We start from the raw sequence: 25,006 nt of genomic DNA on the forward strand, positions 1-25,006 counted from the left end.
CTCTTCACCCTCTTGTTTCGTAGGAGTAGTGATCAGATTTGTGTGTTTGTGGAGAAATCTCTGCTCCTGCTTATCTGTCTTGACTTCTCACGACCTGCTAACTTCCAAGGTCACGCAGGTCTGCTGACCGGCCGCAGGACAAGACGTCCCTGCAGATCAGGCCGACTCCCACATCTCCTGCTTTTTACTTTTCTACAAACTCACTGTGAACACTTGGCTTTTCACTCCACCAGAGGTTCTGTTTTATTATTCCGAGGCCTCGTTTACACAACCAGAGCGCAAAAGATTTCAGGTTTTCGTTTCAGAAAAAAAACTCGCGTTTGCTCTACGTCAGAAATGCTGAAAAGGATGCAGTTAGCATGCCAGGCCACGAGTTGGCGCTGCAGAGTTTATTACATTAACAATGGCCACAGAGACATTGTTAACGGACAGGTGATGAATTGGATGCAGGTATGTGTGCGTCTTGACTGGAGTCCCTACTGGGAGTCCTGGCATTCTGGATTTCAGAGTCGCTAACGAGGCTCGACTAATGAATCTCATTGAACGTCTCAGAATGATGAAGAGGGCGGGTGTCCTTTACATAACATCTCCAAACCAGATTAAATCACGAAAAATAGGCCTTTTCTTGTGCCATCCTTGTTTTCCTTTGTCAGCCAGTGAGCGGGCCCCTTATAGAGCCGCGGCCAAATTCAACATGGCTGAGAAAAAGAAAATCCTGGCTGTCTGATTCAGCAGCTCAGTGTCAGACTGGCGAGCCTTCCCGTGCATGCATTCCCTCCACGGTGCCCGGGGAACCGACGCTCCGGCCAAGATGTGGTTCTGTGGTCGCGGGCAGCCAGGCAGAAGGGGGATGAAAATGATGCCGTGTGGACAAGAAGCCCTTTCTTCTTTGTTCTGCTAACGTGGCGGCCGGGTCAGCCCACTGCCAAGCACAACGCATTTACAATGAGATTAGGGTTAAGGCCTCAGAACGGGAACAAGACGGACGCGCAGATTTCAACGAGTTTGATCAAAGTTGATGTCTCAGCGGGGATCCTGAATATTCAACAGACAGCTGAGTTCTGTGTGTGTGTGTGTGTGTGTGTGTGTGTGTGTGTGTGTGTGTGTGTGTGTGTGTGTGTGTGTTTTCCAGTGCGGGCCAAGGTGGAGCTGACTATGGATGAGAGTGTTGAGGTGTACCTCAGCGACTCGGCTGAGATCTCCTGCCAGTACAACTTCACTGACACCGGCAGCAAGCCCAGTTTCGTCATGGTCCAGTGGTTCGTGGTGAGTACTGCTGCACCCGCACTGACAGCTGCACGTATCAACCGCTGGAGGAGTCGCAATCGCCGTCGCCACGCTTTATTTCTGTCTCAGGATAACAAAAGGAGATGAGTGAGACGTGTCAAAATATTTACCCTGCATGTGTTTCTGCTCGATCTCTTCATGACAGAGATGAGTTCATGTTTGGCCCCGTTCAGCTGACAGTGTCTTCAAATGAAAATGTAAAGCCTTTGTTGCTTTTTGGGGGTTTGTTTACATGGAAACGGTGCTTAGAGCCACTGGAACTTTTTGAAAACGCTCCATCCCTGTGGAAACAGGGGAAAAGCTCATGGGTTCATATGGAACAATCATAGGATTATTTAATTTAATTTAATTTTGTTTTTATTTTATTTTTATTTTTATTTTTATTTTTGGTTTTGGTTTTGGTTTTGGTTTAGTCTACCATGTTTGTTATTGTCCATCTATGTGCATGCACACTAGCGGCACTCCAGCCGGAGGCTGAGCGTTTTCAAAATGTTGTATTTTCAGTGGCTACGACGGCAGTTGTTGTGTGAACGAGCTCCAAAAACACAATGCAAGTCCAGCGTTTTTAGTCTTAGTTTTATGTTTTTAACCGCCTCAAGCACAGCTTTTACTCGCGGGTTGTGAGAGACATGCCCCCCCCCCCCCAACCAGCCAATCAGAAATCAAACCCTATATAGTGTCATCGGGGGTTTAGCCAGTCACAATCAAGGTAGGCTCCTCCCCTTTGACTCCTCCCACAATCAGGCAGCTCTGCTCTGGCACATGGCACCACGAGAGGAAGTCACTTCCTCCTCTTCCCATAGATGGGCGTGTGTGGGCGGAGCCAGTCCAGCTCACACAGACACAGCAGATTCTCAATGCAGCTCCAAGGATCCAAAAGGCCCTTTAAAACATTGTGGTTATAAACCGGGTCTAAATTGTTCACGGTATGTTTGATTAAAGTTATTCAAACTGTCCATGAGGACGTGCAGATGATGTTTGTTCTTCTGGTTATTTCCAAGCGGCTTTTCTTCTCCACCCTGTAAGAAAAATAGAATCGACCATGTTCTTTCTCCTCCAGTTATGAGAGATCACCTCTAACCGTTTGCTCACGTTCATGCATCATTCCCTTCACACAGCGCTCACGTGTGTTGTTCTCCCGGCAGAGAGGCGAAGGTAACATCTCACGGAAGCGTATCTTCTACGGCGACGGCAGTCAGCAGGTGGTGGACGAGGACACGGACTACAGCGGCCGCATCGAGGTGGCGTCCGACGAGCAGGGCACCCGGCTGCTCATCCAGGACGTGCAGCTCTCCGACGAGAGGGAGTTCTTCTGCCAGGTCAACGGGCTGGTCGCGGGGAACGCCGAGGGCAAGACCCACCTCAGGGTGTTCGGTGAGAACGCTCAGAAAACACACAGGAGACCGCGTGTCCGATGTTCAACACTGAACAACGCGTTGTGCTGCCGCAGCTCCTCCGCAGGCGCCGGTGATCGAGGGCGTCTCTTCAGGAATATCAGCGACCAATGAGATGCCGTCAAAGGTGGATCCACTTAATCCGAGACGCACAGATCAACAAATGCATTCATCCGGATTACCCGGTTAAGTATACAGATTAATGAAGATTTGTCCATGTGACTCTCCCGCGGCCAGGTCGCCTCATGTGAGGTTCGCAACGGCTTCCCCAAACCCAACATCACCTGGTACAGGAACAAGGAGCCGCTGGCGTCCACGCCGGGACGTAAGTGTGTGTGTGTGTGTGTGTGTGTGTGTGTGTGTGTGTGTGTGTGTGTGTGTGTGTGTGTGTGTGTGTGTGTGTGTGTGTGTGTGTGTGTGTGTGTGTGTGTGTGTGTGTGTGTGTGCGCAGGAACAATAGGCCTTTTCCTCTTTTTTCCTTCTTTTTACCGTTCTTCAGACCATTTTGACATTTTTAAAGGTACAATTAACTGTTTTAATCACTTTGGTTCTTTTTTGAAGATATTTTAATTTATTTTCTTTTACAAATAGATTTAATTTGAGATAAGTTTTGTATCTTTTTGCATTTTTTTCCCGATCATTTTGACATTTTGGTTGTTTTTGTGCTTTTTTTTAAGCAGTTCTGCACATTTCTTTTTCCAATTTAATGTTTTTTTTCTACTCATTTGAGTTTTGTTTGGGGTTTTTTTCCCCCTCAGAATTTCTTTTCTAATTTCATTCAGTTTTAACCATTTTTTTTTCCATTTTAGCCATTGTGCCTCTTTAAAAGCCCTGTTTAAAAACTAAACTGACAAGTAAATGACGTAGAGAATAAGATAAGGTCTCCAGTGAGAAACCGACCCCGGCAGCAGTTGAAACCAGCTTCCCGTCTTCAGAGGTGAACGTGTTGATCCTGGTCACCCGAGAGTCCAGCGGCTTCTACTCCGTCCAGAGCACTCTGGAGTACAAAGTGGCCAGAGAAGATAAAGACGCGCGTTTCTCCTGCGAGGTCAGCTTCTTCATGCCCCGAGCCATCAGGACCAGCGAGTCCCAGAGCGTCAACGTCACCGTTCACTGTGAGTCTTCTCTTAACGCTATATGTTGGAAATGTTTACTGATGTGGCTGCTTGTCAGCAGTGAAGTCAGAGAATGTGAAAATTAGGAAAACACTTTGTTTCTGAAAGTTCAAGTTATTTCTTAGGCCTCGTTTACACTTTTTTCAAGTGAAAACGGAAAATGTTTGTGGTGTTTCGGGGGTCTGTTTACATGAAAGTAATGCTCAGTCATTGAAAAGAAAACTTTTTGAAACACTGCGCATCCATAGTAACTAGTAGTTCTGCACATGCTCAATAGAGACGATGAGAACAAAGGTTCCTCCGTGGTGTCAAAGCTCCCAGTCCATGTCCTCCTGGGGCTTTTATTTTGATAGTCACCATAATAACAATCCAACTGGGAGGCCCGTGTTCTCCCATTGTTGATGTTCATAACTTGTCCTTCTCTGCCTATGCGTGTGGTTTCATTACTAAAACAACCAACTGCACCCACTAGTGGCCCAACATGAAAACTACATCTATGGAAAAACAATTATGCGTTTTCACTTGAAACCTCGTGTAAATGCAGCCTGAAGGAGTTTTTTTTTTCTTTTCCGTTGTGGCAGATTTTTCCAATTTAACATGCTGCATGTCTCTACTTTTCATATTTCATCTCATCTCACATGAGAGAATCACAATAATCTAGAAATAAAAGTTGATTTTATCGACATGCATCAAACTGAGTTCCAACACATAAGTGATCTGCAGCCTTTATTTTTGTAAAGTACATTACTCTGCGCCATATTCCTGCAAGGATAAGATGTTTTTTTTATCATATTTTTAAAGTATATAATCTGTTTGTAGCCATTATGAGTTGAACTTTAACTTGTTGTTGTCAATGAGCTTCTGTATTTCCTCCATGCTCATCATAACAAAGCGTAAGCATTCACCATGGTTGGATTGTTGTTTTTTTTATTCTCGGTGCATCCTGGATGGAGGCGATGTGTGTGTTTTTTTTATTTTTTTTCTCTATTTTACCAGTGGGCTCTAACAGATGCTAATGTGGTCAAATGCACTGGAATATTCATGAGACGCCCACATCAGCTCAACCCATCCACAGAAAAAAAAAAACTTGAGAAAAACTCAGTGGGAGGCTCACGTTTTACTTTCTGTCCACTTCTGCTCACTTTGTGACCTCAGACTGAAGGTCAGCGTGTCGATTTCATGCTGTGGGAGGAGGTTTTACACAATTTCAAGGGGAATTTCAGAAGCAGCTTGTTTAAAAAAAATACAAAAATTAAATACCCTTCTAAATTGATGGCAAATTTGAGTCTGATTTGAACTATTCTTTAGTTAACATTGTTATTTTTCTACTCGTTTTGAAAAATGTTTAACAACTCAAACTAAATCAATGATTATAATCAAAATTCTTTAGGAAATAAATTCTTAACGTGTCCATATATTCCTGGTTCTTTAATGACAGGAACAAGATTTGTAATTTTTCAATTGTAAATATTGACACGTTCCTATTCTGAGAACAGTTTTTAACGCATTCAATCTGGTTCATTGTGTTTCTCAAACTGTTTTGTGGGATTTTGTGGAAACACTCTGAGCCGTCGTGTTATGAGATATAAAGTGACTTTATCTGCTCCATGAATACGCCCACTTAATTTGACGTGTGTGTGTGTGTGTGTGTGTGTGTGTGTGTGTGTGTGTGTGTGTGTGTGTGTGTGTGTGTGTGTGTGTGTGTGTGTGTGTGTGTGTGTGTGTGTGTGTGTGTGTGTGTGTGTGTGCAGACCCCACCACCATGGTGGAGTTGTGGAAGGAGTCCCCCCAGGGTCTGGTGAAAGAGGGGGATACTGTGGAGCTGCGTTGCCAGGGCGACGGCAGCCCCCCGCCGCCCTTCATTTTCAACAGAGCACAAGTAAGAATTGAGTCTTTCTCTGGGCCGACGCGCGGAATGAAGGACGCACCGGAGACACGGCGGGAATGTTTTTGATATGCAGACATGAGTGTGGCGGGTCTCTGAGGGTCTCTGAGGACCCTGTCAGCCCTGACCTGCAGGGCCAGGCCGGGGTCTGGGACCCGGGCTCATGAGTCCCACCCTTTCACATGACACACACACACACACACACACACACACAGGAAATCAGCTGATGGCTGTTCACACACTCTGTAAGCAGACCTTTGTGTGTGTTGGTGACGACCGTGACTGAAGAGAAGAGAAATATTGATTCTTGTTCTTTTCAATGAAGGAAGTTCAGTTCTCAAATCAATTAATGTGATTTAAGCTGATTGATCAAGTATAAAAATATCAGGAGGCAGAAAACCTACTGGAGGGATTTGTTCATGTTACAACTCTCCTCAACCACATATTTAATAATCATCTAACTGTTAACTGTCATTATCCATCCATCCATCCATCAACTATCATCCATCCATCCATCCATTCAACAAACCCATCCATCCAACTACCATCCATCCATCCATCCATCCATCCATCAACTATCATCCATCCATTCAACAAACCCATCCATCCATCCAACTATCATCCATCCATCCATCCAAGTACCATCCATCCATCAACTATCATCCATCCATTCAACAAACCCATCCATCCATCCAACTATCATCCATCCATCCATCCATCCAAGTACCATCCATCCATCAATGCATCCATCCAACTATCATCCATCCATCAACTATCATCCATCCATTCAACAAACCCATTCATCCATCCAACTATCGTCCATTCATCAACTATCATCCATCCATTCAACAAACCCATTCATCCATCCAACTATCGTCCATCCATCAACTATCATCCATCCATTCAACAAACCCATTCATCCATCCAACTATCGTCCATTCATCAACTATCATCCATCCATCCATCAACTATCATCCATCCATCCATCCATCCATCCATTCAACAAACCCATCCATCCATCCAACTATCATCCATCCATCCATCCATCAACTATCATCCATCCATCAACTATCATCCATCCATCCATCCATTCAACAAACCCATCCATCCATCCAACTATCATCCATCCATCCATCCATTCATCAACTATCATCCATCCATTCAACAAACCCATCCATCATCCAACTATCATCCATCCATCCAACTACCATCCATCCATCCAACTACCATCCATCCATCCAACTATCATCCATCCATCCAACTACCATCCATCCATCCAACTACCATCCATCCATCCAACTATCATCCATCCATCCAACTATCATCCATCCATCCAACTACCATCCATCCATCCAACTACCATCCATCCATCCAACTACCATCCATCCATCCAACTATCATCCATCCATCCATCCTCACGTTGGTTGAGTAAAAGCTTTACAGAGTGTGTTGTTGTGGTTCCAGGAGCCGGACGTGGACCTGGAGAGTCGGGGGGACGACTTGATCCTTCCATCAGTGTCCCGGAAAGACAGCGGCCTGTACCAGTGTCGTCCTCTGGACTCTGAAGGACAGACGGACGTCAAAGGAGAAGTGCAGCTCACCGTGCACTGTGAGAAAGCTGGATCCAACATCACATGCAGCTACGAGCCACAACTTTCCCACCACCCTCGCAGCTTTAGAATTGCACATGTTGTTATTTTAACACTACGATAAAGCATCTCAGTCGGACAGATTCATTTTTCTGTATTGGTGACGGATTCTAACCACTGTTGTGTTTCTGTGTTCAGACCTGGACGCGGCCGTCGTGGTGCCTAAAGACTCCGAGGTCATGCAGAAAGGAGAAGATCTGACTGCGAGCTGCAACGCTCTGTCCTCCCTCAAAACCTCCACAGTCTGGTACAAGGTCCGTCCCCCCCGAGCTGCTGCGCGGCAGTGCAGGAGCTCCGTACTGTCACACTGCAGTGAACAGCTGTTGTGTAGGTGGACGTCTGCATTGCTGCAGTGGGATCAGTTTCAGAGGCATCTCATCGGAAGACACAAGATTTTACAAGCTGTCCAAAGTCACGGAAGTTTTTCTGACTTTCCACAAGAACATGAATATTTGTGACCAATGTGATATTTCACTGCAGTAGCTGCAGTTATTCTACTTCAATCACATATTGTTCAAGACAGTTGAAGCCTCTTTCTGCTAAAACCCCCCCCCCCCCCATATATTTACAGCAAGATTTGAGTTCTATTCACTGATGTCATGCTGTGTTTGTTGTGCCGCTGCTTGCAGGACGGGAGGCAGGTGGGCCACGGCAACACGCTGCACCTGCACGACGCCTCCTACGACGCCAGCGGCGAGTACGTCTGCGAGGTGACCGTTCCCTCGCTGCCCGACCTGCACACCAGCGGCTCCGTTCACATCATCGTCCAGGGTCAGTCCTCCCTCACACGGCTTCAGACACGTCTCCAAAATGCCAACACCTTCATTGCTGTGCACCAGGGGTGTTCGGCTGAAAGCCCGTGGGTCAAAACCGACTCAGCTACCAAGATAATTGAAGAACAATTCAAGAAAACTGATTTTGTTTTTAAAATGTCTTAAGAGTAACGGACACAGCACAGCATTAAGACCTGAGCTGAGATATCATTGCTGCTGCCATGAGAGATTGCAAACTAGCCTCAAACCCAAAGCCATGCTGTCAGGGTGAGTTTGTAAAAACACCCATAATGCAACAGCTATAGAGGCTTTTTGACATTTTACTGTGTTTTGCACCAGAAGGTTTCATTAGAATTTACTTGATGTTGTGATTGTAGTTATTTTCTGTGGCAATTGTTTGGTCTGACCAAAATATGGACATTTACATCATGTGTGTACTCTTAAACTGAAATCTAAAGGTTACTATGGAACTATTTTACCAGTTCAGTCCGCTCAAGATGAAAGTGGACTGTATGTGGAACCTCAAATGAAATGAGCTTCACTTTCACAAACCTTGCAACAGCCCAACGGGGAAGTATGGTGGAGGGAGCATCATGCTCTAGAGGGCTGCCATATGGTCTCATGGCCTGGACACTACCAGGGTTGCAAAGTTCCGGGAATTTTCAAAGTTGGAAACTTTCCATGGCAATTAATGGGAATTTTATGGGAATTAACGGGAATTAATGTGAATAAAACAGCACAGCTGTGGCTCCAACACAGTTTTCCTCCACCTGTGTGACTGATGTGAATGAATAAAGGTTTCTCTACACCTTTCAGTCACCTCGAATAAAGCGCTTAGTCAGCAGCTTGCTTTACTGCAGGAGGAATCCTTATTAATGGTGAGTTTTTAAAATATATATTTAAGTTACTTTACAGGCCAATTACTTCCTCTGATCCCCTGAAATTAATGATCTATTTGTAGGTAATATGAATTATGAGTTAAAATGTAGTGTGTTGTGTTAAGATGTGTGATCATGTGTCACGCAGGCCTGAACTGTGTGTGTGTGTGTGTGTGTGTGTGTGTGTGTGTGTGTGTGTGTGTGTGTGTGTGTGTGTGTGTGTGTGTGTGTGTGTGTGTGTGTGTGTGTGTGTGTGTGTGTGTGTGTGTGTGTGTGTGTGTGTGTGTGTGTGTGTGTGTGTGTGTGTGTGTGCAGGCGGTCCTCAGCTGGTGGGCGTGGAGCAGGAGGTGCAGCTGGAGGAGGCCACAGGCAGGATGGTGAACCTGAGCTGTGAGGCTCTGGGCCATCCGCTGCCCAGCATCTCCTGGAACATCGTGGGCAGCCAGGTACGACCCCCCCCCCCCCCCCCCCCAATCCTCCCTCGGGTGTAAAGTGGAAGCAACAGTAGTGTCACGTAACACAACTAGTGGTTTGGATTTAATGACATTTTAAACCCATTTCTATTGTAATTAGTGTGTAAATCCAAATACATTTCATAGTTTAAATCAATTAACATAATTAACATATATACAGTAGGTTTTTAAGATTGAATTAGACAGAATTATATAATAGGGCTTTACTCTCCTGTTGGAACTGCTTTACTGTTATACAGTCCTTCCAACGTTTTTCTTTTTTCTGTGTTTACGACAACTGTTCTCGGAGCAACTTACACCCAAGGTGGAAAACGCTCCGATTCAGTCTCCATGGAAACAGCAAAAATGCAACTTTCTGAAACACTTCTGCAGGTCATGCTCACCCTGGCCGGAGTAAATACACTGCTCCAGAAAATAAAGGGAACACTGAAATAACACATCCGAGATCTCATTTAATGAACTATTGCAGTTGAAAGTCTTTATTCAATATATAGTAGAGTGCGTTGACAACAAATTAACATAAAAATGATCAATGTAAATCAAAATTATTATCCAATGCCAGTCAGGATTTGGAATCCTACTGAAAATAAAAGTGGAGAATCACATTGCAGGCTGATCCAACATCAGTGAAAATTCCTCCAGACCAGTCACAATGAGGCTGAGTAGTGTGTGTGTGTGTGCGTGCGTGTGTGTGTGTGTGTGTGTGTCGTCCACGTGGCTGTATGACCTCCCTACAACCCCTGGTCCTGCTCCTGATGAGGGGAGGTTCTCCTGAGGGACGGCCTCCCAGACTGGATCAAAGCATCAGTCACTGCTGGACAGTCTGAGGTCAACGAACCAGACATGATGTCCACATGTCCTCCATTGGACTGAGGTCTGGGGGACGGGCGGGCCAGTCCAGAGCATCAATACCTTCATCATGAAGAACTGTGGACACACTTCAGTCACATGAGGTCTGGCATTGTCCTGCATCAGAAGGAACCCAGGTTCTACTGCACCAGCATCTGGGTCTGAGGTTCTCATCCCGGTACCTCATGGCAGTCAGGGTTCCTCTGGCTAGAACAGGGGTCGGCAACCTGCGGCTCCGGAGCCACAGGCGGCTCTTTGGTCCCTCCACTGAGGCTCCTTGAGCCTCGGTCCCACTGCAGTTCATCCTGGAGGGACGTAAGGAGGCAAAGCCACCCAGAGTGCAGTCCCTACAAAGAGTGGTAAAATGTAGGGTTGTGAACGACGCAGTGATGTGACGTCATTACAACAATAATGGATGAAGAACGTAGAGTTGCGGCTGCAGGTCATGACAGCGGCTCAACTGGTGTCTGAAGCTGGGAGCTTCCTGTACCTTTCAGAGTAAAAGCGCTGCGCTGCGGAGCGCCGACAATTCCAGGAGGTTCATTGCAGACTTGTTGAGCGTGACGGCAAATAATAGTGAATTACACAACAACTACAGGACATTAAAGACACACCAGTTTATTAGTTGTAAGTTGTCAACCAGCAGTGAAGAAGGTTTTGTGTGTAGTGTCGTCCTGGCGTGGGCTGCCGGTGGGACTGTCAAAATAAAATGTCTGTGGCTCTTTGGTTGTTGTGTTCAGTGGGAAACGGGACCAAATGGCTCTTTGAGCATTAAAGGTTGCCGACCCCTGAGCTAGAACATGGAGGCTGTGGGCCGTCCAAAGAAATACCTCCCCACACCGTTACCGACCCAGTACCAAACCCATGCTGGAGGATGTTCCTGCAGCAGAACGTTCTCCACGGCTCATGATGGAGGATGTTCCTGCAGCAGAACGTTCTCCACGGTGTCTCCAGCCTGTCACGTCTGTCACATGTGCTCAGTGTGAATCTTCTCTCATCAGTGAAGAACTCAGCCTGCCAATAGCCAATCTACCAATATTGCTGTTCTCTGGCTAATGCCAATGGCCCTGCAGGGTGTTGGGCTGTAAGAACAGCTCCCCCTGGTGGACGAGGCCCTCATAGCACCCTGGTGAAGTGTGTTTCTGACCGTTTGAGCAGAAACATCACATTAGTGTCCTGCTGGAGGTTCTGCAGCTCCAGCAGCTCCTCCTGGTCCTTCTTGCACAAAGGAGGAGGTAGCAGTCCTGCTGCTGGCTTGTTGCCCTCCTACCCCCCCTCCATGTCTCCTGGTGTCCTGGCCTGTCTCCTGGTATGTCCTCCATGTCTCCTGGTGTCCTGGCCTGTCTCCTGGTATGTCCTCCATGTCTCCTGGTGTCCTGGCCTGTCTCCTGGTATGTCCTCCATGTCTCCTGGTGTCCTGGCCTGTCTCCTGCTATGTCCTCCATGCTCTGGACACTGCTCAGGGAGACACAGCAAACCTTTTTGCCACAGCTCATTGATGGGTTAGGAAAGGTGTTAGGAGGCTTCCTAAAGGAGTTAAGGAGAGGTGTTAGGAGGCTTCCTAAAGGAGTTAAGGAAAGGTGTTTGGAGGCTTCCTAAAGGAGTTAAGGAAAGGTGTTAGGAGGCTTCCTAAAGGAGTTAAGGAAAGGTGTTAGGAGGCTTCATAAATGAGTTAAGGAAAGGTGTTAGGAGGCTTCCTAAAGGAGTTAAGGAAAGGTGTTAGGAGGCTTCCTAAAGGAGTTAAGGAAAGGTGTTAGGAGGCTTCCTAAAGGAGTTAAGGAAAGGTGTTAGGAGGCTTCCTAAAGGAGTTTCTGAAAATGGACTTTTAAAAACACATTTGGGTTTTAGATGATTTAAAATTGTTAAATGCAGATTTCTACTTTGGCAACCGCAAGGAATTGTGGGGCAGCATGAGCTGATCTCCTTTGCTAAAGGAAGCATTAGTGTTTCCTAGGCTAAAGGAGGTTCTAAAGGAAGCATCAGTGTTTCCTAGGCTAAAGGAGGTTCTAAAGGAAGCATCAGTGTTTCCTAGGCTAAAGGAAACTCTAAAGGAAGCATCAGTGTTTCCTAGGCTATAGGAGACTCTAAAGGAAGCATCAGTGTTTCCTAGGCTAAAGGAGGCTCTAAAGGAAGCATCAGTGTTTCCTAGGCTATAGGAGACTCTAAAGGAAGCATCAGTGTTTCCTAGGCTAAAGGAAGCATCAGTGTTTCCTAGGCTATAGGAGACTCTAAAGGAAGCATCAGTGTTTCCGAGGCTAAAGGAGGCTCTACAGGAAGCATCAGTGTTTCCTAGGCTAAAGGAGGCTCTACAGGAAGCATCAGTGTTTCCTAGGCTAAAGGAGGCTCTAAAGGAAGCATCAGTGTTTCCTAGGCTATAGGAGACTCTAAAGGAAGCATCAGTGTTTCCTAGGCTAAAGGAGGCTCTAAAGGAAGCATCAGTGTTTCCTAGGCTAAAGGAGGCTCTAAAGGAAGCATCAGTGTTTCCTAGGCTAAAGGAGGTTCTAAAGGAAGCATCAGTGTTTCCTAGGCTAAAGGAAACTCTAAAGGAAGCATCAGTGTTTCCTAGGCTATAGGAGACTCTAAAGGAAGCATCAGTGTTTCCTAGGCTAAAGGAGGCTCTAAAGGAAGCATCAGTGTTTCCTAGGCTATAGGAGACTCTAAAGGAAGCATCAGTGTTTCCTAGGCTAAAGGAGGCTCTACAGGAAGCATCAGTGTTTCCTAGGCTAAAGGAGGCTCTAAAGGAAGCATCAGTGTTTCCTAGGCTATAGGAGACTCTAAAGGAAGCATCAGTGTTTCCTAGGCTAAAGGAGGCTCTAAAGGAAGCATCAGTGTTTCCTAGGCTAAAGGAGGCTCTAAAGGAAGCATCAGTGTTTCCTAGGCTAAAGGAGGTTCTAAAGGAAGCATCAGTGTTTCCTAGGCTAAAGGAAACTCTAAAGGAAGCATCAGTGTTTCCTAGGCTATAGGAGACTCTAAAAGAAGCATCAGTGTTTCCTAGGCTAAAGGAGGCTCTAAAGGAAGCATCAGTGTTTCCTAGGCTATAGGAGACTCTAAAGGAAGCATCAGTGTTTCCTAGGCTAAAGGAAGCATCAGTGTTTCCTAGGCTATAGGAGACTCTAAAGGAAGCATCAGTGTTTCCTAGGCTAAAGGAAGCATCAGTGTTTCCTAGGCTAAAGGAGGCTCTACAGGAAGCATCAGTGTTTCCTAGGCTAAAGGAAGCATCAGTGTTTCCTAGGCTAAAGGAGGCTCTACAGGAAGCATCAGTGTTTCCTAGGCTAAAGGAGGCTCTACAGGAAGCATCAGTGTTTCCTAGGCTAAAGGAGGCTCTAAAGGAAGCATCAGTGTTTCCTAGGCTATAGGAGACTCTAAAGGAAGCATCAGTGTTTCCTAGGCTAAAGGAGGCTCTAAAGGAAGCATCAGTGTTTCCTAGGCTATAGGAGACTCTAAAGGAAGCATCAGTGTTTCCTAGGCTAAAGGAAGCATCAGTGTTTCCTAGGCTAAAGGAGGCTCTAAAGGAAGCAAGGAGCCTCCTTTCCTTGGCTTATTGAGAATTCAGACAGTTCTTATCATGGCTGCTACACAAACACTTCTGAGGTTCAGGAGAAGTCGGTAGACGAGGAGACAGGAGGGACATTTTGGACGTCCCCATTGTGTTATTTAGGTCTTTTGTTTAGGTTTCTGAGCAGTGGAGTTGTTCTGCACATGCTCAGTAGCTGGACAATCAGAACAATGTCTATATAACATATAGTAATAATATGGGTTGTTTTTTTGTTGGTTTTGTTTATTTAACAAGAATCTAAATGAAGGATGAGGGTGAAACTCGCTCACTCTCTGGTTTCACTCTCCGGCGTCGTCGGTTCAGTAATGGTGATGAAAAGGTGTCGTAGACGGTTGTAGATGGTTCTCAGCAGGATTCTGTGTGATTGAACTCTTTATTGAAGCTAAACACAAGGAAACACTGTTGTCTTGTCTGGATTGCCTGACGAGGAGCAGATCTACAGACACTGCAGCTCCCTGCAGGACCTGAGCAGCTTCTGGTCAAAGGCTTGTGGATTTGGCCTTTGTTTTTTTTTTTCAACTGGAAGTTTTTGTTGGCAGAGCGGCTGAACTCTCAGCCCTGGAAGTATTTTTCTAAGGGAGCATATATTCAGCATATATGTGTGTTTAGTTTTCTTTCTATGTATTTTCAGGCTCTAACCTTCTGCGAGGAATTCTGTTTTAATTGCTATTTTCATGGGGCTCTCCAGACATATTTCTTGGCTGCAGGGACGTTTTGCAGGAACTTCACCTCGTTTCCCAACAACAACAAAAAGCACTCAGGAGTTTCAGAGAGCCTCGATACCGACAGAATCACCTGCACAATGGAACACATTTATAAAGTTTAGGTCCAGTGGAAAGAAGTGGACATCTGAAGTCCAATCTCAGAGAATTCACTGTGTTTGTTTTGTGAAAACCATGTTCATTAATCACTGTCATACGTTGTTTTTCAGGTTGAGCGAATCCCTAATGTCTGACCACCTGTCTGACCAAAACACACGCTTTCGCTATTTTCTACCAAATAATTATTGTCTGCAGCCACAAAACATGTTGAAAACGTTCCGTTTGCATTGCGGCGAATTGTAGCGATTCATTTATTTCCTCTTTTTTTTTTCTTGGATCTTTTCCACTTTAACCATTGAAATGATTGAACGATTGCCGCCATTCTCCGTGGTAATTGTGTTGTGTGGACTCTCTCCACAGAACTGGTATGAAGTGTTGAGCAGGGCCAATGAACACATGACCCACAGCGTGGTGTCCGTCAAAGTCTCCTCCGACATCAGCGCCCTCTGCAACGCCTCCAGCAACATGGGGGCCCAAGTCAAGGCCTTCAGCATCAAAGCCAGTAAGAGCATCCTCTTCCTCCTCCTGCCTCATCTTCCTCCTCTTTCTCCTGAACAATCTCCCCCTCATCTTCTTCCTCCTCCCCAACCTCCTCTTCCTCCCCCTCTTCTCTGTCCTCCTCTTCCTCCTAAAAGCCCCCCTTTCCTCATTTTCTTCCTGCTCTTCTTACACTTCCTCCTCCTAAACTCCTCCTCCTCCTCCTCCTCCTCTTTCTCCCCCTCTTCCTCCAAAATGTCCTCCTCCAACTCCTCTTCTTCTTTCTCCCCCTCCTCTTCTTCTTCCCCCTCCTCCTCCCCTCCTCCTCCTCTTTTTCTTCTTCCTCCTCCTCTTTCTCCCCCTCTTCCTCCGAAAGTACCCTCCCCTTCCTTCCTTCTCCTTTTCCCTCTTCCTCTTCCTCCTCCTCTTCTTCTTCCTCCTCCTCCTCCTCCCCCCTCCTCTTTTTCTTCTTCCTCCTCCGACAGTACCCTCCCCTTCCTTCCTTCTCCTTTTCCCTCTTCCTCTTCCTCCTCCTCTTCCTTCTTCTTCCTCCCCTCCTCTTCTTCTTCCTCCTCCTCCTCCTCTTTCTCCCCCTCTTCCTCCGAAAGTACCCTCCCCTTCCTTCCTTCTCCTTTTCCCTCTTCCTCCTCCTCTTCCTTCTTCTTCCTCCCCTCCTCTTCTTCTTCCTCCTCCTCCTCCCCCCTCCTCTTCTTCTTCCTCCTCCTCCTCCCCCCTCCTCTTTTTCTTCTTCCTCCTCCTCTTTCTCCCCCTCTTCCTCCGAAAGTACCCTCCCCTTCCTTCCTTCTCCTTTTCCCTCTTCCTCTTCCTCCTCCTCTTCCTTCTTCTTCCTCCCCTCCTCTTCTTCTTCCTCCTCCTCCTCCCCCCTCCTCTTTTTCTTCTTCCTCCTCCTCTTTCTCCCCCTCTTCCTCCGAAAGCACCCTCCCCTTCCTTCCTTCTCCTTTTCCCTCTTCCTCTTCCTCCTCCTCTTCCTTCTTCTTCCTCCCCTCCTCTTCTTCCTCCCCTCCTCTTCCTCCTCCTCCCCCCCCTCCTCCTCACTACACACTCAGATAGAATTTAATTTTGCACTAGCTGCTCTCACATCACTAATATTTGCTCTCAGACTCTGAAAACTCCCTGTTCTGTTAAAGAGCCACTCTTTTTCCTTTCATCTTTCGGCCGGTTTAATTGCGGTTTTCCTTCCAGTGTGACGGAGCGTTGCACAATATTTGGCTCCTGCTTAATTAAGGGATTTGGCGAAGAGTAAAGATGTGAAGGAAGTGGGGCGCTCGCCGCCGTCTCGCAGGCAGTAACAGTGAGAGAACTTAAAAAAAAACAAAACCTACAAACCTCCTTGGCTTTTGAAGCTGAAATGAGCTTCATTCACTCTCTTCTTCCTCTAAATCCCCTTAAAAAGGTTTCCTCATTATTCATTTCATTTATGAGTCCAAATATTGCAGTTCTTCCAAAAAGAACTGCTTCTCTATTCCTAAACATGTACTCAAACCTTATTTTAATTCTTTAACGAGACTTTAGCAGAAGTCCAGAATTCACACGAAATATTTCCGTTCTGATATCGAATGAAGTAAAAATACCTTTTTATTTGATCCTTCATATCACGGGAGTCTGCTCTGCTTTGAAAAGTGGATCCAGTCAAAGGAGATTCAAGATTTAAATAGAAAACAAACTGACCAATCAGTTGAGACACATTTGCGCGTCAGGACAACAGGAACATTTCACACGAGCCTTCTTCATGTAACGTTTGAGAAGAAGTCATTGTGAAGAAATAATAAGAGAAGTTAAACTATACAAACATAATAGTGAATTTATAGGACTTCTAAAGTGATTTACATATTTTACAAACACGTTAATTCACACCGTTATTAACCTTTTCACCAAAAACCACCTTTCATACGTTTTGAAGTGAAAGAATGAGAAACTTCACAAAAGAGTCAAATTGAAGATGAAGTTTAGTTCCTGCAGGTGATTTTGTCTGTGAAGATCCACTGAAAGCTTCAGCTTGTAAAACTCGTCACTGATGCAAAAGCCAGAGGAAGAATGTTTCAGCCCACGACACAAATCTTTCCCACGGACGCCGTCTGATTGCCTCAGCAGCAGTTTGTCGCTAAAGCCTGAGTAAAATCCAGCGTTTTCACTTTTCAGAAATACATTCCTCTCAACTGTTTCAGTCATAAAAGAGAGTTTTTGTCTGAGCCGCCATGTTGGTCTGGTTTTAACTGCAGGAGCTGACAGCTTTGAGTGATGCGTTCAGGGGCATCACGTAACTCCGCCCTCCGACACGTTAACGCGCTTCCGTAACGATACGGTAGTGAGTTTACATGCTTAATAGGACTAGAATATGAATGATGGTCATTAGCGAGCTGGAACAAGCATGCGTGGCACACGGCACTGCTGAAGCTTCGGCACCAACATGCTTTTGCCCGGACGGTTTGAACAGGCGAAGCAAATGTCTCTGGCCAGACGGACCCGGGCGAAGGAAATGACGTCTTTGGTTTGCAGGACCTGTCGGGCCCAACTTTCTTCTTGTTCTCATGGAGGATGAATCCGCCTTAAGGCTTCATTCACACGACAGCGCTTCAAGTGGAAACGCATAGTTTTCGTTTTGGAACAGTTTTTGGGGAAAAAACCCTCACGTTTTTAAAATAATGTCTGTTTCCATGGAAACGGCAGAAACGCTTGAAGGCCATGAGTTTGTGCGGTTGGTTGTTTTTGTAGTGAAACACACACACACACACACAGAGCAGAGAACAACAGACTCTAAACATCAACAACTGTAGAACACAGACGATCTAGAGGACAGACCACCAAGGTGGATTGTTACTGCAGTGACTGTCAAAATAAAAGTACCAAGTCCAGGAGAATGTGGACTGGGAGTCATGACACCAGGGAGGAAACGTTGTTACGGTCCATCTACTGAGCACGTGCAGAACAAATATTCACTACGGCCGTGGCAACCAGGGCCAGGAGCAACGTTTCTTTTCAAAGACGGAGCGAGAACGTTTTTTTTTAAAAGTTGTGTTTTGAGATCTTATTATGGTATTATAGGATCGTTATGGAACATTTTCAGAAAAAGCTCTTTTTTTTTACTTTTTTAGAAGCTGTGTGTGTGTGTGTGTGTGTGTGTGTGTGTGTGTGTGTGTGTGTGTGTGTGCGTGTGCGTGTGCGTGTGTGTGTCCCCTCTGGCCTTGTCCCCCCTCTAAGTGTTGTTCTACTTGTCCACAGTTCCCAGAGTCACCACTCCCGCTCCCTTCTCTCCTGGTAAGATTATTTACCCGCCCGTCTCCTCCTGCTCCTCCTCCTCTTCTTCCTCCTCCTTCTCCTCCTCCTCTTCTTCCTCCTCCTCCTCCTCCTCCTCGTCTTGATCCATTTCATGAAGACTTTCTTCTCTCAGTGTTCACGCTCTTCACCCTGGTGTGTTGTGACAATGAAGGGTTGGAGGAGTTCATCCATTATTAATCTTTCCTCTATCAAAAGGCCGCTCTGGTTCTCTGGGAGATCTCTGGCTTTGGCCTCTGGGACCGTTCAATATTCTCTTTGATATCAGCTGAAAACTCCTCACAGCAGCACATTGAAGCGCACAGCAACTCTGGAGTAGCGACGCTCCGACCAAACACGTCCACAACCGTGAAAACAGTTAGTTTAAAACAGTTTTATGGCTTGTTGTTTTTTCCAGACTCTCGCCTGTGGATTGTTACATTCCAGGAAAATGTGCTGCTATTTATAGCCAGAGTCATTATTATTATTATTACGACGGTGGAGTAATTCTCTGACTTCTTCATCAGCGTCACGTCGCATCATTACACGTTAACGGGCCTGGGGGGGGAAACATGGCCACTCATTAGGACGCAGTGGAGGAACCAGTGCTGACGACATGTGGATACTATGTGGGGACACTAATTGACGTAATTCCAGGTTGTAGTTTATCACAGCAGACATTCTGCCCCGGTGAATAATTGATGCTGCTCTTTCTACAGTCAACGACAACGACCAGTCTCTGCAGTTGTGCTGCACATGTGCAGGAGCAGCAGGAAAGCTACAGCTTACCCCCCCCCCCCCCCCCCCCCCCCGTTTCCATGGAGACGGAATCTGAACGTGTTCAAACAAATTGCATTTTCATTGGTTCCGAGCACCGCCGCTGTGGAAACTTAAGAAAGTTGTGCGTTTTCACTTGACAATCTGGTGTAAACGGGGCCTCGGTGTGAAACCTGTGTGAAACTGCTTCGTGGTACAAAGTCCAGTGTGGAAAAAAGAAAACAATGGAAGTGTTTGAAAAATGTTGCGAGGTGCAGTTTTCACAATGGGAGCCAATCGCCTAGTTGTTGGGCTGATATCTCTACTTTTACCAAAAGCAAATCATTACAACAATCTTAACAGAAAGGCAATTTTAATGGAACCTTCTGGTACAAAATACAGTGTAAAAAAATCTTCTACAGCCGTTGCATTGTGGGTATTTTTACAAACTCACCCTGACGGCGTTGCTCTGAGGCTAATGCTAGTTTGCTAGCAGCATCGTCAATATCTCAGCCCGGGTCAGTGTATTGTGTCCAAAACTCTAGAAATGAGTTACAAATCTATGTTTTCTTTGACATTTTGATCATTTTATTGTTTGGCTGGATGGGACTGTGGCGGGTTTGGGCCCCGGGCCTTATGTTTGACATCCCTGCAATAAAACATGATGAGTGATGTGCCAAGAATTTCACATTAATGGCCGACTTTATAAATGAGACCAAGTCATGATAAGACCTCGTGTCACATGTCGAGCAAATGAAACGTCATTTTTCATGCATTTGCAAAAGGAGGTGCGACACAATGACTGGACGTGTTCGTCTGAGGGTTGTGACCATCAGAGTCACTGAGAGTCTCGTGAAGCTCCGCCTCTCTCCCCGTGTCTGCAGCTGAAGGCAGCGGGGTGATCATCGTGGTCATCATACTGTGCCTGCTGCTGCTCGCTTTCCTCGGCAGCGTCATCTACTTCCTGCACAAGAAGGGGAAGATCCCCTGCGGACGCTCCGGGAAGCAGGAGATGTGAGTCCTTGGTTTCACCTGCAGCCTCCACACGTCGCTTCCTTCTCCGCTCAAATGTCGTCAGTCACCTGTGAGAGGATTTCAGGAAAAAATACCCGATATGTGTCGGTCTTGTAGGATTTGATGGTTATTAAAAATGTAAAGTTTCCTTAGACAGGAGACGGGAGTGTAAACATCTGGCAGGTCGTCAAAAGACAAATTCGGACAAACGATTCTGCCGAATCCTTCGAGAGAAAATATTGAAAAGCTCAAAAAAACACATTAGAACCTGTTTAATTAAAAGACTGCAGCGTCACAACATGAATTATAGAAACTAAAATGTCATTGTGTCATTAATCACTTTATCTTTATCCTCCTGATAGTTTAGCAGAATAAAGTTTGACGTTCATTTTGAAGAATCTCCACCCGTACGTTCTTGTGGGCGACGACCAACTCACGATGTCATGTCGTACTCGCCGCGTTGCAGCAGAGACGTTTCACGAATATGTAGTGAATTATCAAACTGACTACCACCGATACTTCCCCCGATTTACCGCTACTTGTTTTGAACCCTGCAGCTTAAACACCGAAGACATTTATGGATTTCTATGTGTTTAACGAGCCTCTGATACATTGGTGATGCGTTCAAGTGCATCACGTAACTCCGACCCTTAATTTCTTTTCTTTTCAAATTTGGTGGGTGTGGCTTATATTCAATATTCAATAGTCTGGAAATGTTATGTTACTGTTATATTTCAGCACATTTATACATGAACTTTTCCATACCCAGGCTCACTGCAGCTCTGCTTTGTTCTCTCCGCCAGCAGCACCAAAGAAAAGACCACCAAAGACGACATCGTGGTGGAGATGAAGACCAACGCCAAGACCGAGGAAGCCGTGCTGCTGAAGGCCGTCAACGGAGACAAGAAGGGCCCCAGTGACCAGGTGACTAGTGACCCCCCCCCCCCCCACCCCCCCCCTACCAGGAGCTGCAGCACCAGTGAAGCCTCGTCACTTTCACACTAAAACACAGGAATCAAGCCCACTTATCATCCGATTCATTTGATTTCAAACATGTAAAAGAAAAAGAAGAAACAAACAAGAAAGAAAAAAAACAAAATAAAGCTAGATGTTTGTTTAGCGATAGCGTTGTGTGTCCGTGTACACCACACCGGTGCGCGACACATGGGAAGTGCAACTTTTTGAAAAACAACAGTGCAAACGCTGCCACTGCTCACACTGGTGACGAGTTGCTCAGTACTGAAGTTTCCTCTGTGCTGTCATGACCTGTAAGGTCTCTCAGTCCACAGTCTCCTGGGACGAGATGCTTTTATTTTGGCGGTCAGGGTTACTCCCATCGTTGATGTTTAGAGCTGATTGTTCTCACGAAAACAAGCAATGGCACCAACTCATGGCCGGGCCTACGAATGACACCGTGGTCAACGTCTACGCCTTTCCCGTGAAAATGGCCATCGTTTTCAACATGTTGCAGTGTAAACGCAAAACCTTTGTGAAACTGAAACCCAAAAACGACGCCTGGTCACTTGAAACGTTGTGTAAACAGAAACTTCTGTGAAAGTGTCAACCATGCTGAGTTGTTCAGTGTGTTTTCAGTGTACTAACAGCCCCCCCCCCCTCCTCTGTCCCTGCAGTGAGGCTCCCCCTCCTCCCCCTCCTCCCCCTGCCCCCTCCCCCCCCCTCCCCCTCCTCCCCCTCCTCCTCCTCATCCTCCTCGTGGCTCCAGCAGGATGCATGAAGCCGGCAGTCGTCGGCTCAAACTGATCTGAGGCCTGCAGAGAAACCGTGCAGCCTGGACACCCCCTCTCTCCCCCCACGCAGTATTCAGTGGTTAAAACACACACACACACACACACACACACACACACACACACACACACACACACACACACACACACACACACACACACACACACACACACACACACACACACACACACACACACACACACACACACACACACACACACACACACACACACACACACACACACACACACACACACACACACACACCCCTTCCTTTGTTTCCTCCAGTCTGAACTCAGACTTTCACTTTGAGCACGACGGTGCGTCATCATTCGTTCCTTCTTCTTTTTTCTTTCTTTCTTTTTTTCTTTTAATGAAAGTGTATATATTATATATATTTTGTTATTTAAGCTATTTTGGCACTCAGATGTTCATGCCACGGTGATCCAGCCGTGTTCCAGGAGGGAGGGAGTGGGTCGGACGCAGAACGTCTGGTCTGCCAGTGGATCCCAACCCGCCGCCGCCTGCAGACTGCTGTGGCGCTGGTGTTCCGTGTAAATACGTGTCGGTCCGGAACCGGCTCGCCGCCGCCGCCGCGCAGGCTTCCCCAAGGCCAAGACGCCCAAGCACCGTGATCTGCTGTGCCCGTTTGTTTTTTTTTTTTCTTCGTGAGAACGCATCATACACTGAATTTCTGTTTTTATTGGTTTTGCTCTGTGTTTTCTTTGTTTCTACTGTTCCTCCTGAGGCGTGTCCCCAGTGTTCTTACACGTTGCTAAGATCCTTTCGTCTTCAAAGCTTATTTACATTTTAAATACATTTGAGAGTCTGCATGCGAGGACTTTTAAACCTGCATGAACATTTAGTTTTGTAGTGAAAACTTCTCACTTCATCTTCAACACAGCTGAGAGGAACGACCAGGCCTCCAGTCGACTCAGAGCTCAGTTACACTTCGTTTGTTTGATATTCTCATCAACAGCCTTTTTCATGATGTGACTACAACCAAACAACGTTCAGATATTCGCAATAAGTTTTTTTTTCAAATATAAATACACTTCACTGAGATGTATTCTGAAAAAAAAAAGTTTTTCACGCATCTTGTTTTTTTTCATTTCACCAGTTCTCCCGCAGTACAAACTTTACTCAGTGAATCCAAACATCTGGTTAAAGGAAGCTTGAATCCTGCCGCCGAGGATTATCTCAGCATTGGGCCCAGCATTAAGATTAAAGTGATTTTAAAATCCCCCCCCCCCCCCCCCCCCATCAGTGAAACCTTCATATTTCAGCCATGTGTGATTTGCAGTCTTTAAAAAAAATCTTTTAAAATGAGATTAATCTATTTTGGGATAAAAGTATTTTTGAAGGATGATAAAAAATTCCTCACAGAGAAGAAGAGACTTAAAAGACTTAATATTGTGACGTCAGTGTTATTCAGCTTTTTTTTTTTTTTTTCCTACTTTGGCCACCTTTTGCAAACAATCTCATCCGATTCCCTCCAACTGACGCCGACATTAAATACAACACTGCACACAATGTGGAGCTCAAATTTATTGTGCTTCAATTTAGTCATTTCAGCCAATATCTCAACTTCAGGCGGTTGCGTTTTATTTTATTGGGACAGTCTAATGTGTGAAAGTGACAGTTTGTCTCCGTGCAGAAACACTGGGACGCTCCATTCAGGAGCATTTTGTGAATATTGTTCACTGTATTGTAAAATGAGTGCGGCGTTGCCCCGATGACTTGCAGCATTGACATGGTAGCGATTTTCTCCTCTTTTGCTTTTTTTTTTTTTTTTTGTGTGTCAGACTTGTGGAAAAGTTGAGATGTTCTCAGGAGTATTATTGTGAAGGTCTGACTCCAGGATTCTGCACCATGCTGTTTTCTTTTCACACAAGTTCAAAGAGAAAGTTCAAAACACTGCAATCCTTTTTTCCCCCCTAAATGTGTGTAAATTAAGTCCTGTACATGTGATTCTTGGATGCTTGCTTTTTCTTTTTTTTTTTTTATATATTTTTTGCAAGAAAATAATGCCAAATAAAAGAAAAGGGTTCATTTGGACGCCAGTTGTGAGTTCTCAGTTCTCAGTTGAGGAACAGGAAGCAGTGGGAATCAAACCGTCGTCAGCAGCCTGCAGAGAGCAGCGCAGGGCTGCTGCAGGTTCACCATTGAAGATGCAGACGCATTAATGTCCATCTTATTATCCCCCGCCGTGGCCGATAGGCCCCGAAGGGGGATCTTGAAACAGTCTCCGTACGTCCGTCCGTTCGAAACGTTTCTACCTATATCTCGGCAACCCCCGGGCCCACAGTGACCAAACTTCACATGTGGATACATCTCAGAGGGGGAAGGGATACTATGGTGACCTTGACCTAATTTGCATATTAAGTAGGTCACAGGGTCACGAAGTGCTTAAAAACACATTTTGGGCTGTGGAGGCCTAGGTTTTTGAGCTAGAGCTCTGAAATGTTATACACACATGATACACACTCCAGGGATAACCTCCAGTACACCAAGTGACCTGACCTTGACCTTGGAGATTGGTAGGGTCTGAAGTTTGCTCGTCATGGTTGCACAATACATGTATTTTCACAAACATTTCTCCTCATTTCTCAGCAGTTCCTGGGCCCACAGTCACCAAACTTCACACATGGACACTCCACCTGGGGAGAAGGGGCACCATGGTGACCATGACCTCATTTGCATATCAGGTCACAGGGTCACTAAGTGCATAAAAACACCTTTTGGGCTCTGGAGACGTATTTTGACATAGCTTATGAAGAAGACCTTTCAGATTCTACATAATGATCTACTAGGACCCATGGAACACCCTCTAGTGTACCAAGTGTGCTGCCTTAGAGCTGCTTTGTGAGACAATAGAAAGCCCTCCAGCGGGGGATTAGCCGAGCAACGGCCTTCTTGTTTTACTGTGAAATGAGCTTTCACTTCACTGATTCTTAATCTAAATGTTCACTTTCGATGTGAATTTGGAGGTGTTGATCTGCAGTTACACGACTTTAAGTGAAAGCTGTGTTTTCAGTGGCTCCGGGGACCGTTGTCGTG

General features: G+C 45.9%; 1 protein-coding gene across 1 annotated transcript in view; it reads left to right on the forward strand.

Moving 5' to 3' along the window:
• Positions 1-22,581, forward strand: part of mcama (melanoma cell adhesion molecule a) — a gene marked incomplete at its 3' end in the record, with an annotated part of 56,007 nt that extends 33,426 nt beyond the window's left edge. Inside the window, exons 2-16 of the mRNA XM_080508482.1 lie at positions 1,133-1,266; positions 2,433-2,661; positions 2,738-2,808; positions 2,919-3,006; positions 3,617-3,796; positions 5,548-5,675; positions 7,146-7,290; positions 7,469-7,584; positions 7,960-8,101; positions 9,297-9,427; positions 15,041-15,182; positions 18,398-18,433; positions 20,071-20,200; positions 21,007-21,124; positions 22,408-22,581. Of these exons, the coding sequence (XP_080364608.1) occupies positions 1,133-1,266; positions 2,433-2,661; positions 2,738-2,808; positions 2,919-3,006; positions 3,617-3,796; positions 5,548-5,675; positions 7,146-7,290; positions 7,469-7,584; positions 7,960-8,101; positions 9,297-9,427; positions 15,041-15,182; positions 18,398-18,433; positions 20,071-20,200; positions 21,007-21,124; positions 22,408-22,581 (1,964 nt within the window). The remainder of the gene's footprint in view (positions 1-1,132; positions 1,267-2,432; positions 2,662-2,737; positions 2,809-2,918; positions 3,007-3,616; positions 3,797-5,547; positions 5,676-7,145; positions 7,291-7,468; positions 7,585-7,959; positions 8,102-9,296; positions 9,428-15,040; positions 15,183-18,397; positions 18,434-20,070; positions 20,201-21,006; positions 21,125-22,407) is intronic.
• Positions 22,582-25,006: the final 2,425 nt, after the last annotated feature.

This window comes from Blennius ocellaris (genome assembly GCF_963422515.1).
Source record: "Blennius ocellaris genome assembly, chromosome: 14".
Taxonomy (NCBI): Eukaryota; Metazoa; Chordata; class Actinopteri; order Blenniiformes; family Blenniidae; genus Blennius; species Blennius ocellaris.